General features: G+C 43.1%; 1 protein-coding gene across 6 annotated transcripts in view; it reads left to right on the plus strand.

Moving 5' to 3' along the window:
• Positions 1-1,471, plus strand: part of LOC137644030 (uncharacterized) — a 30,628-nt gene extending 29,157 nt beyond the window's left edge. For 2 of the 6 annotated variants that reach the window (XM_068376918.1, XM_068376919.1), the window contains one exon: positions 259-1,470. In XM_068376918.1, coding sequence (XP_068233019.1) covers positions 259-504 — 246 coding nt within the window. In that variant the 3' untranslated portion in view covers positions 505-1,470. Of the gene's footprint in view, positions 1-258 lie in introns of all 6 variants that reach the window. The other 4 variants (XM_068376915.1, XM_068376917.1, XM_068376920.1 and 1 more) reach the window with 3 other exon arrangements.
• The last annotated feature ends 10,695 nt before the right edge of the window (positions 1,472-12,166 follow it).

A 12,166-nucleotide genomic window follows, 5' to 3' on the forward strand; every position in this document is an offset into this window, starting at 1 on the left:
TTGATCACTTTATTATTTCCACAAATAGTAATTCTTCTTTGTTTATAAGATAAAAAAATGTAACGTAATCTGCACATACAAGTATAAATACAGAGTATCTGCTTTCTTGAGTGTAAGGTGTGTGTAAAATGTATACATATCTGATTGATCTTTATGTTGCAATTAAATAAATGGATTCCATATATCTATCACTAATAGTAAAACAAATTTTCTGCACAAACATATTTCAATCTCAACAACTAATCCATTTTAAATCAGGGTGGTACAGCTCGCATTCCACCAACAAACATCTCGACTGTCAACCGTGCCGCTGGAAGGGGATGCTTACAAGCTCGAGGGCAGCAGCGTGGTGGTAGAGTCACACCTACCCGCCAGATACACCCAGCTTTTGCGACCCCTAATGCAGCAGCCGCCAAGAATGCAGGATGTTACAAGGACAGAGGGAATTTGGGCCAACGGGCACTTCAGGCATTTAATATGAACAGAGGGGGTCCTGGATTTTAAAGATGGAGATACAGGAGTGTATTAGGAGTATTCTGGTCAAACTTGTATGTTAAAATCAATAACTGAGCTATACTACATATACTAGGAATGTAAATAGCATAATGATTTATCAGTTTATATTTATAAGTAAGAAAAATAGTTTCATTGTTTCTTATTTTCTGAACACATGACTAAGAAGTGTCTCTTCCTCAAATAGAAAAAAAGGAGTTTAATGTAGTTTGTTTTATATAGCTAGAAAACTAGATAACACTATTCTGAACCACTGACATTTGTAGAAAAATAATGAATTTTTTATGAAGACCAATATGACAATTAGGTGACAATTGGAAGAATAACGGATGAAAGAATGATTTCAGCTTCAAAGAAAGATGAGTAGCTGTAAAATATTTTTTTCTGTATTTTTTTAAATGTCCACTGTTTCTCAAGAAATAAAAATATCAACTTGTAAAAAGGCTTCTCACATTCATACTAAACATTATTATCGGAAATGTTGTAACCAAAGTAGGAATGCAAAGACCTGACAGAGAAAGCAGCCAGATACGGAAAAAAAGAAATAGAAACAAAGAATAGACCATAGAATAAAAATTGCAAAGAAAAGCAAAATGAGGTCAAACATTCAAGGTATGAAAGATAACTCGTATGAACCTTCTAAAAAAGAATGCGTTTGCACAGTTTGAACTTCTGTGAAACTACACGATTCAACTATGTGACTAGGAAAATCATTCAATTTGGTCACAGCTACAATAAAACTAGAAAATTCAGATGTACTATACCTCACCAGGGAAAAAGGAAAAATGCTGGAATTAAGTTCAAATCTATGACTGCATAGTAGATTGCATACTATATCTTTGGATATACACTATAGATTTCAATTTTGAAGTTAGCCAAGTACACTACAATAGCATTTTCAAAAGCTGCATCAATTTATATTTCTGCAAACGCATAAGAAAAGATAATCGGGAGTCCTTTATGCAGCCAAGCCTCCATACATATTAGATTATACATTTTTATTCATACAATATCAATTGTCTACGGTACTTTTTGTATCATTTTCCCTATTTAGGTAGGGATTTTGAGGAAAGGGCATACAGTATTTGCCTGATAAGGAGTCACCTGTGAGCAATTAAGTTCTCACGGTTGATTCTGGTGTTATTTATCACAGCATATTTGATTTAATCAAAATGAAAAAATTTCAAGTAATTTGTATTTTCCAAACTATACAAACCAGAGTCCTTTGATGGGAGTATGCTTTCAACATAGCTGGAAATCAACTGTTAAAATCTTTAAGGAGTCATTAGTTACTGTGATTTGTTCCCACACGAATACAAACCTTTCTTTAATAGGAGACTCATCCTAAGGTGGGAGAAAGTCGTATAACCAACTAGCTGGTTTATCTTCTGGGCAAATGTCAAAGCACTGAACAGGAATGAAAGTGGTAACTCCTGTCAACCTCCTGATGACCTGGACACGAAGAAGAGACAGGTATTAGACTAGGTCATTACCGTGTACCGGTACACAATCAGGGAAGATACAATAAGGTATTTAAATGAGTAGTCATCTGAGAACATGACTGCATAGCCTACATTTGTCCATCCTCCCCTTTGTCCAGGAGGATGCAGGAGATACTTCTAAAACGAAAAGTTGCCTGGTCATGGGGCTCTGCTTTACCCGCATCTATCATTCAGTCTACCAAATAACGGAGTGACTACTGAACTTCAAGGATGAGGAACAAAGAAGAGGTAAAAAGCCAGTCGATCTTACCAGTCATTCTAAACTTACGGCACACCCTCTACCATAAACAAGATGTTTCTTATCCTGCGAAGGAGCTAGGTTTGTTACATAATTTGTTGTGTCAGCTAATGTGGTCTGTTGCTAATAGATTACTGTTTCCAAAAAATTTTATTTTGATAATAAAATAAATTTTTGAATATACTTACCCGGTGATTATAATAGCTGCAACTCTGTTGCCCGACAGACAACTCTAAGGTAAAAACTCGCCAGCGATCGCTACACAGGTTGCGGGTGTGCCCAACAGCGCCATCTGTCGTCCAGATACCCAGTACTCAATGTAAACAAAGACTCAATTTTCTCCTCGTTCCACTGCATCTCTATTGGGGAGGAAGGGAGGGTCCTTTAATTTATAATCACCGGGTAAGTATATTCAAAAATTTATTTTATTATCAAAATAACATTTTTCAATATTTAACTTAGCCGGTGATTATAATAGCTGATTCACACCCAGGGGGGTGGGTAGAGACCAGCAATATATGTTTACATTATTATGAGCTAAGAGTTTTTATTTCATTTTAGAAGTTATCAAAATAACAAAAACAAAATAAATAGGTACCTGGTAAGGAAGTCGACTTGAACAATTACTCTGCCTTTTAAGTACGTCTTCCTTACGGAGCCTCGCGATCCTCTTAGGATGCTGAGCGACCCCTAGGATCTGAAGTATCAAGGGTTGCTACCCATACAACAGGACCTCATCAAAACCCCTAATCTAGGCGCTCTCAAGAAATGACTTTGACCACCCGCCAAATCAACCAGGATGCGAAAGGCTTCTTAGCCTTCCGGACAACCCAAAAAAACAACAATAAAAACATTTCAAGAGAAAGATTAAAAGGGTATGGAATTAGGGAATTGTAGTGGTTGAGCCCTCACTCACTACTGCACTCGCTGCTACGAATGGTCCCAGTGTGTAGCAGTCCTCGTAAAGAGACTGGACATCCTTTAGATAAAAAGACGCAAACACTGACTTGCTTCTCCAATAGGTTGCGTCCATTATACTTCGCAGAGATCTATTTTGCTTAAAGGCCACGGAAGTTGCGACAGCTCTAACTTCGTGTGTCCTTACCTTCAGCAATGCTTGGTCTTCCTCACTCAGATGGGAATGAGCTTCTCGTATTAACAGTCTGATAAGATAGGATAAAGCATTCTTTGACATAGGCAAAGATGGTTTCTTAACTGAACACCATAAAGCTTCAGATAGGCCTCGTAAAGGTTTAGTTCGTTTTAAATAGAACCTAAGAGCTCTCACAGGGCATAAGACTCTTTCTAGTTCATTGCCTACCATATTCGATAAGCTGGGAATATCGAACGATTTCGGCCAAGGTCGAGAAGGTAGCTCATTTTTGGCTAGAAAACCAAGTTGTAGTGAACATGTAGCTTTTTCTGACGAAAATCCGATGTTCTTGCTGAAGGCATGAATCTCACTGACTCTTTTAGCTGTGGCTAAGCATACCAGGAAAAGTGTCTTTAAGGTGAGATCTTTCAGGGAGGCTGATTGTAGCGGCTCAAACCTGTCTGACATGAGGAATCTTAGTACCACGTCTAAATTCCAACCAGGTGTAACCAAACGACGCTCCTTCGTGGTCTCAAAAGACTTAAGGAGGTCCTGTAGATCTTTATTGTTGGAAAGATCCAAGCCTCTATGCCGGAAGACCGATGCCAACATGCTTCTGTAGCCCTTGATAGTGGGAGCTGAAAGAGATCGTTCTTTTCTCAGATATAAGAGAAAGTCAGCTATTTGAGCTACAGAGGTACTGGTCGAGGATACAGATACTGACTTGCACCAGTTTCGGAAGACTTCCCACTTCGATTGGTAGACTCTAAGGGTGGATGTTCTCCTTGCTCTAGCAATCGCACTGGCTGCCTCCTTCGAAAAGCCTCTAGCTCTCGAGAGTCTTTCGATAGTCTGAAGGCAGTCAGACGAAGAGCGTGGAGGCTTTGGTGTACCTTCTTTACGTGTGGCTGACGTAGAAGGTCCACCCTTAGAGGAAGACTTCTGGGAACGTCTACTAGCCATCGAAGTACCTCGGTGAACCATTCTCTCGCGGGCCAGAGGGGAGCAACTAGCGTTAACCTTGTCCCTTCGTGAGAGGCGAACTTCTGCAGTACCTTGTTGACAATCTTGAACGGTGGGAATGCGTATAGATCTAGATGCGACCAATCTAGGAGAAAGGCATCTATATGAACTGCTGCTGGGTCCGGGATTGGTGAGCAATATATTGGGAGCCTCTTGGTCATCGAGGTTGCAAAGAGATCTATGGTTGGTTGGCCCCAAGTGGCCCAAAGTCTCTTGCATACATCCTTGTGGAGGGTCCATTCTGTTGGAATTACTTGTCCCTTCCGACTGAGACAATCTGCCATGACATTCAAGTTGCCTTGGATGAACCTCGTAACTAGTGATATGTTTTGACCTTTTGACCAGATGAGCAGGTCCCTTGCGATCTCGTACAACGTCAGTGAGTGGGTCCCTCCTTGCTTGGAGATGTACGCCAAGGCAGTGGTGTTGTCCGAGTTCACTTCTACCACCTTGCCTTGAAGGAGAGACCTGAAGCTTTTCAAGGCCAGATGTACTGCCAGTAGCTCCTTGCAGTTGATATGCATAATCCTCTGACTCGAGTTCCATAATCCCGAGCATTCCCGACCGTCTAATGTCGCGCCCCAGCCTACGTCCGATGCGTCCGAGAAGAGAACGTGGTTGGGAGTCTGAACAGCCAGGGGCAGACCCTCTCTGAGGCTGATACTGTCCTTCCACCAAGACAGGCAAGACTTCATCTTCTCGGAAATGGGGATCGAGACCGCTTCTAGCGTCTTGTCCTTTTTCCAGTGAAATGCTAGGTGATATTGAAGAGGACGGAGGTGTAGTCTTCCTAATGACACAAACTGTTCCAGGGATGATAGCGTCCCTATCAGACTCATCCACTTCCTGACTGAACATCGTTCCTTCTTCAGCATGTTCTGGATGCATAACTGGGCTTGGCTTGTTCTGGGGGCCGACGGAAAAGCCCGAAAAGCTAGACTGTGAATCTCCATCCCTAAATACACAATAGTTTGGGATGGGACCACTTGTGACTTTTCCATATTGACAAGGAGACCTAATTCCTTGGTCAGATCTAGAGTCCACTTTAGATCCTTCAGACAGCGACGACTGGAAGAAGCTCTGAGAAGCCAGTCGTCCAAATAGAGGGAGGCTCGGATGTCCGCTAAATGAAGGAATTTGGCTACATTCCTCATCAGCCTCGTAAACACAAGAGGAGCTGTGCTTAGGCCAAAGCACAGGGCTTGAAACTGGTAGACAACCTTTTCGAAAACGAATCTCAGAAAAGGTTGGGAGTCCGGGTGGATGGGGACGTGGAAGTAGGCGTCCCTTAGGTCTAAAGAGACCATCCAGTCTTCCCTTCTGACCGCTGCTAGAACCGACTTTGTGGTCTCCATGGAGAACGTCTGCTTTGTGACAAAGACATTCAGAGCACTGACGTCTAGCACCGGCCTCCACCCTCCTGTCTTCTTTGACACCAAGAAGAGTCGGTTGTAAAATCCTGGGGTTTGATGGTCCGAGACTTTGACCACCGCTCCCTTCTCTAGTAAAAGAGACACTTCCTGTTTCAAGGCTCGTCTCTTGTCTTCCTCTCTGTACCTGGGAGAGAGATCGATGGGAGACGTTGCTAGAGGGGGTTTCCGTACAAACGGGATCTTGTACCCCTCTCTGAGCAACTTCACAGATTGTGCATCTGCGCCTCTCTTTTCCCAGGTCTGCCAGAAGTTCTTGAGTCTGGCTCCCACTGCTGTCTGAAGAAGCTGGCAGTCAGACTCTGCCCTTAAAGGACTTGGTTCCTTTCTTCTTTCCTCGTTTCCCTTCGGCACGAGCACCTCCTCTGCTGGAGGTTCTGCCACGAAAGGGCGGAATAAAACGGGACGCTGGAGTGTCCATCCTTGGTCTAGCTGACAAGGTAGGCAAAGGGGGAGCTTTGCGAGCGGAGGACGCAACAAGATCGTGAGTGTCCTTCTGTATCAATGAAGCGGCTATTTCCTTAATCAGGTCTTCTGGAAAAAGGCACTTGGAGAGAGGAGCAAAGAGAAGCTCGGATCTCTGGCACGGTGTAACTCCAGCTGAAAGGAATGAGCATAGGTTTTCACGCTTTTTAAGGACTCCGGACACAAAAGATGCAGCAAGCTCATTAGACCCATCACGTATGGCCTTGTCCATGCAGGACATAATGAGCAAGGAAGTCTCTTTCTCTGTTGGAGAGATCTTTCTGCTTAGGGCTCCTAGACACCAGTCTAAGAAGTTAAAAACTTCGAAGGCCCTAAAGATACCTTTCAAAAGGTGGTCCAGGTCCGAAGATGACCAACATATCTTCGAGCGTCTCATGGCAAGGCGGCGGGGAGAGTCTACGAGGCTTGAGAAGTCGCCCTGGGCAGAGGCAGGAACTCCCAAGCCGAGAACTTCTCCCGTGGCATACCAGACGCTCGATCTAGAAGAGAGTCTAGCAGGGGGAAACGTAAAAGCTGTCTTCCCTAAACTCTTCTTGGACTGCAGCCATTCTTCTATCACCCGCAAAGCTCTCTTGGACGAGCGTGCGAGGGCGAGTCTAGTAAAGGCAGGAGTGGTTGACGGCATGCCTAACACAAACTCTGACGGAGGAGAACGCGGAGCCACAGAAACAAACTGGTCCGGAAACATCTCTTTGAAAAGGGCCAAAACTTTCCTAAAGTCCAAAGAGGGTTGCGTAGACTTAGGCTCGTCCAGTTCTGAATGCGGTTCATCTACGTGTGCAGCAACATCATCATCAGAAAGTCCCTCATCCGATAACTGATGAGGGAACGGCAACGGAGTGGGTAACGGCTGGTTAGCTGAGTCCGGTCGCACGGGTGCATGCGTGACTGAGCCGGACGCAACGTCATGGAACTGCTGCCCAGTCTGTGAGCTGGCAACAACCATAGCAGCGCGGGGACGCACAGCGTCTACTCCAGACTGTCTGGACTGATGTGGGTGAGCAGTGGCAACCACACTGGGTTGCGGAGGTTGACGCACCGCGTCAAAACAAAACAACTCTGACGGTTGTTGAACCTCACGAACGTCAACAGAGACCTCCGTGCGTCGCTGAACGTCAACATGCGGCTGGCAGATCACACTGGAACGCATGGGTGGCGGAACTCTCTCAACTGGTGTGCGTGAGAAGGTTACCTCAGCGTCCACAGGACGCACAACCGATCGTGTGGGCGGTTGTAGGCAAGGAGCTGCACTAGCTGGTGCGGCAGCAACCTTCTCCGCACGAAAGTCCTGCATAAGAGACGTTAGTTTAGACTGCATGTCTTGCAGTAGAGACCACTTAGGGTCTACAGGAGCAGGTGCGGCGACAGACGGTGTAACTGTCTGAAGCGGTACCGCTTTGCCTCTCTTAGGCGGTGAGCAGTCATCGGATGACGGCAGCGAGTCCGAACTGACCCAGTGGCTACAACTGGGCCGTTGGACTTGTGCGGAAGGGACCGACTTGCGCTTTAACGGTCGTGAGACCTTGGTCCATGGTTTCTTGCGAGAAACACTTTCCGAAGACGAGGTATAAATGGGCTCTCTCGTCTTAGTTAGGCAGGGGCGATCTTGGGTAGATACGCCCGATACCACGGAGGGAACGTCTGTTCGCTGATTAAAGCCTCTCGAACCCATTTGTCGTACGACATTGCTTCTCCCCTGGACTTGGGAGCTTGCAAGAGGTCCCGGACTAGGAGGACGACAGGCACGAACAGACGAACCCTCAAGCGCAACACTATCCACAACACTACCACTCGACACTTTATCACTTCCCACTGCACTTTTGCACTTCAGCTCCTTCACATCCGCCATGAGCTGATTACGGTCACTAGCAAGGGACTCAACTCTCTCACCCAGAGCTTGGATGGCATGCATCATATCAGCCATCGAAGGTTCCTGAGTGCCAGGAGGGGGATTAGGAGCAACCACTACAGGGGAAGGAATAGGTTGTGGGGCATGAGGAGAGGAAATATCAATAGAACGAGAGGAACTTCTCCTAACTCTATCTCTCTCTAGCCTACGTGTATACTTTTGGAATTCGATAAAATCGAATTCCGAAAGCCCAACGCACTCCTCACACCGATCTTCCAATTGACAGGTTTTATCCCGACAATTGGAACAAACAGTGTGAGGGTCGATAGAAGCCTTTGGAAGACGCCTTGAACAGTCCCTAGCATTGCACTTCCTAAATTTTGGGACTTGTGAAGGGTCAGCCATTTTGAATTGGTCAAAGGGGAATTCAAAAAACTATCAAAAAGTCATCAACAAAGAATCCGTTATCAAAAAGAGTTCAAGGATTTGTGTGAAGAGAAACCCTGCACAGCGAAAGCTCAAAACTAGAATAATGTACTTCACCAATTAGTTGTGAAAAAACTCCAGTTTAGCAACAGCGAGTAAGTACGTCTTGTCGATAGCACGACAGAGAGAAAATTGAGTCTTTGTTTACATTGAGTACTGGGTATCTGGACGACAGATGGCGCTGTTGGGCACACCCGCAACCTGTGTAGCGATCGCTGGCGAGTTTTTACCTTAGAGTTGTCTGTCGGGCAATAGAGTTGCAGCTATTATAATCACCGGCTAAGTTAAATATTGAAAAATGCACCTTAGACTGGTTTTTCTGGAGTAGGGTAGATCTGACATTCTTGCCCTCGTGTGATGGAATCATGGGTGGTCTTCTTGTCCTTTTGTGGGAGTGCATGTCTGATTGTTCCCTGAAGTAAAAAGTTGAAGTTTTAGGATCTTTTTCTTATTCCTTCCGTACAGAAGGAAGAGTTGTAGTACCTGCCCCTCAAGAAAAAAGGCATGTCATTCTGGTCCCTGCTAATTGCCTTTTTAGGGAACAGGTGAAGGAAGATTGAAGTTGTGGCTGGCTGGATTCTAGGTCCTAGTCATGAACTCCTGAACCAAGGTGATGACTAGTTACACAGGAAAAGTTATACCATTTTCCTACTAACTTCACGGGCCCTACCATGGGCTTGAGCGATCCTTTTGAGAGACCTGAGGAGTTGTGAAAAGCTCCATGCAGTTTGAGCTCTCTAGTAAGTCAAGACTGTCCCTCTACCCTGGCTCCTTAAGAGTCCTGTCGATTTTTGTGAAGAGTTCAGCTCTGAATTCAATTTGAAAACTAGGAACAGGGACTGGGCAGTATGTGGTATCTTTACCGTGAAAATTGAAGAATTTCTTCGATGAAGGAAAGACAGACAATTAATATAGGTATCAATTGGTGTGTGGCAGCTTGGGTGCAAATATGGTCCCTCTGAATCTCAATGTCTTCAACTGACTGTAAAAAAAAAAAAAAAAAACAGCATAACAGGGAAAAGAAGGGTGGAAAGACATAAGCATGTAGGATTCCCAGAGATGTTGGAAGGTATCTTTGAAAGTGGAAATAATCATAGTGGTTCTGGAAATCTTACGAACCTTCCAAATTTCTTTAAGGCACACATCCAATTTTTCTTTCACGATAAACTAATAGCGGTCCCTGTTAAAAATCACCCCTCTTTCACAGCTAAAATTAAAATGCAGTTTGATATCCACCATTGGAATTTCTTCTATTCTTATATTATTTAGCATAAACAACTGCATTTTTTACTTGGTATGGATTATGATGGATTCCTTCTCAAGTTAAGAAATGTCTCCATGCTCTATATTACCTATTTTCTTTTGTATTAGCTTACTAAATCTAACACTAATGGTTCTTCTCCCTTTGATATTTCAATAATCCACATTGGTGGCTTAGGCTTTACTTATATCAAACTTATTTTGGGGTTAACAGATTCACTTTGATACCCGTCACTTGATTGATATACAGCATGTCCAGGTTTTCATGAGTTGCATTGAAGAGCACTCTGGTAATCTGACTATTATCAGTTTTTATTTTTCAAACTTCACAGATTGCTTTAAAAGCTCCGTCACAATTCCTAAAGCAGATCCATGCTTCCCATTCGTCATCTTTGAAACTCATCCTAAATTTGTTAATTTTACCATAATGTTTAAAAGCCATCCATAATACTTCACAATGACAATTATTTGGTATATCACATATATGAATGAATTTCAAATCCCTTACTTCAGCATAATTTTTCTGAACATTGGAAGAGTAGGCCTTTTTAGTTTCTAGGTCATCAACAGAATTTTTTGCAACTGAATTGGCAGAGACCGTCAACAGTGTTGGGGACTCATCAGGGGGTCCAGGGGTAGGGGTAACACTGTTAATGTTGATAATTATTTGCTTTATTTGGGGGGGGGCGGCAGGGATAAAATATAAATGAACAAAATATATGAAAAAAGAAAAGCTTAGAGGAAAGAATATTTTAGATTTCTGACATCCTTAAAGATGGATCCAATTCCTGGATCAATAATACTCGTGTGAACTAACTCCCAAATGTCCACTCCTTACCCTACCACGATGGGATGGTACCATTATGATTAGATTGACTCAGTATAAGCCAAACCTGCTTGATGGGATGAGAACATTTCAAGAATACAATCATCCCCACTTTAATCAAGAATGCCGAGAGTCCTATCTCTAAAAAAAACAGCTCACCCCTGGAATACGAGGGCCAAATTTCTGTATGAGAATAGTTCTACCTGCCCATATAAGAATATGGACATGGCCACTCCTTTGGTGCAAACATTATTGGGTAGTTGGGAAGACCACTACAGCTCCTACGCTTTGTTTTGAAAAAAAAATCCAATCCCAGAAATGACATCCCTTCTCAAAAATCTAAGCAATAAAAAGGGGAAGAAAGGTTGGATAGCAGGGTGAGAGTTGATAAAATACAAAGGAGGTAGAAATAGTAATTAGCCATTAAAAAAATGAGAGAAATTTTTAGTCTGAGGAAAAAAATTATTCCCCAGTTCAGGAGCCCTCTTGCCAGTCAGGTGGCTTCAACACAGAAATTATATTCCGTGTTGAAGCCAAATAACTTCGTAAAGGTAATCTCTCGTTAAGAGGGAAGAACTCTATGAAGAAAGCACCATCGGGATATACGTCCCTAGTTCCTTATGGAACACGAGAAATACTGACGAGAAGGATAGCACCAGTTCCTTACAGAACACGAGAAATACTGACGAGAAGGATAGCAACCGTCCCTTTCAATTCAGCAGCAGCAGACACTCCTTGCTGTAACGGTTTGCAAAAATATCCAAAGAAAGCTAATATCTACAATTACGAAAATGACGTCCTCACCAGCCCACACTTGTTACAGAATACAGTAAATAGCTACAGGAATGTTGTTATACAGGAACAAGAAAGTGTATATTAGCAGGTTACACTGAAAACTATGTCAACTACAATTTTTGGGTAAACAACTGGATATGCGCAGTTGTAGAATACCCACTTCCAAAGCTTACCTGCTCAAGTGGTTACTTCAAGTCTAGTGCCTTTCTATTCAGCCTAATATGTTATTTTGATAAAATAAATTTTTGAATATACTTACCCGGTGATTATAATAGCTGCAACTCTGTTGCTCGACAGAAAAACTCTACGGAAAAATTCGCCAGCGATCGCTACACAGGTAGGGGGTGTACTCAACAGCGCCATCTGTCGTTCAGATACCCAGTACTCATTGTAAACAAAGAACTCAATTTTCTCCTCGGTCCACTGTGTCTCTATTGGGGAGGAAGGGAGGGTCCTTTAATTTATAATCACCGGGTAAGTATATTCAAAAATTTATTTTATTATCAAAATAACATTTTTCAATATTTAACTTAGCCGGTGATTATAATAGCTGATTCACACCCAGGGGGGTGGGTAGAGACCAGCAAAATATGTTTACATCATATGAGCTAAGAATTTTTATTTCATTTTAGAAGTTATCAAAATAACTAAACAAAATAAATAGG

Source organism: Palaemon carinicauda, chromosome 7, assembly GCF_036898095.1.
Source record: "Palaemon carinicauda isolate YSFRI2023 chromosome 7, ASM3689809v2, whole genome shotgun sequence".
Taxonomy (NCBI): Eukaryota; Metazoa; Arthropoda; class Malacostraca; order Decapoda; family Palaemonidae; genus Palaemon; species Palaemon carinicauda.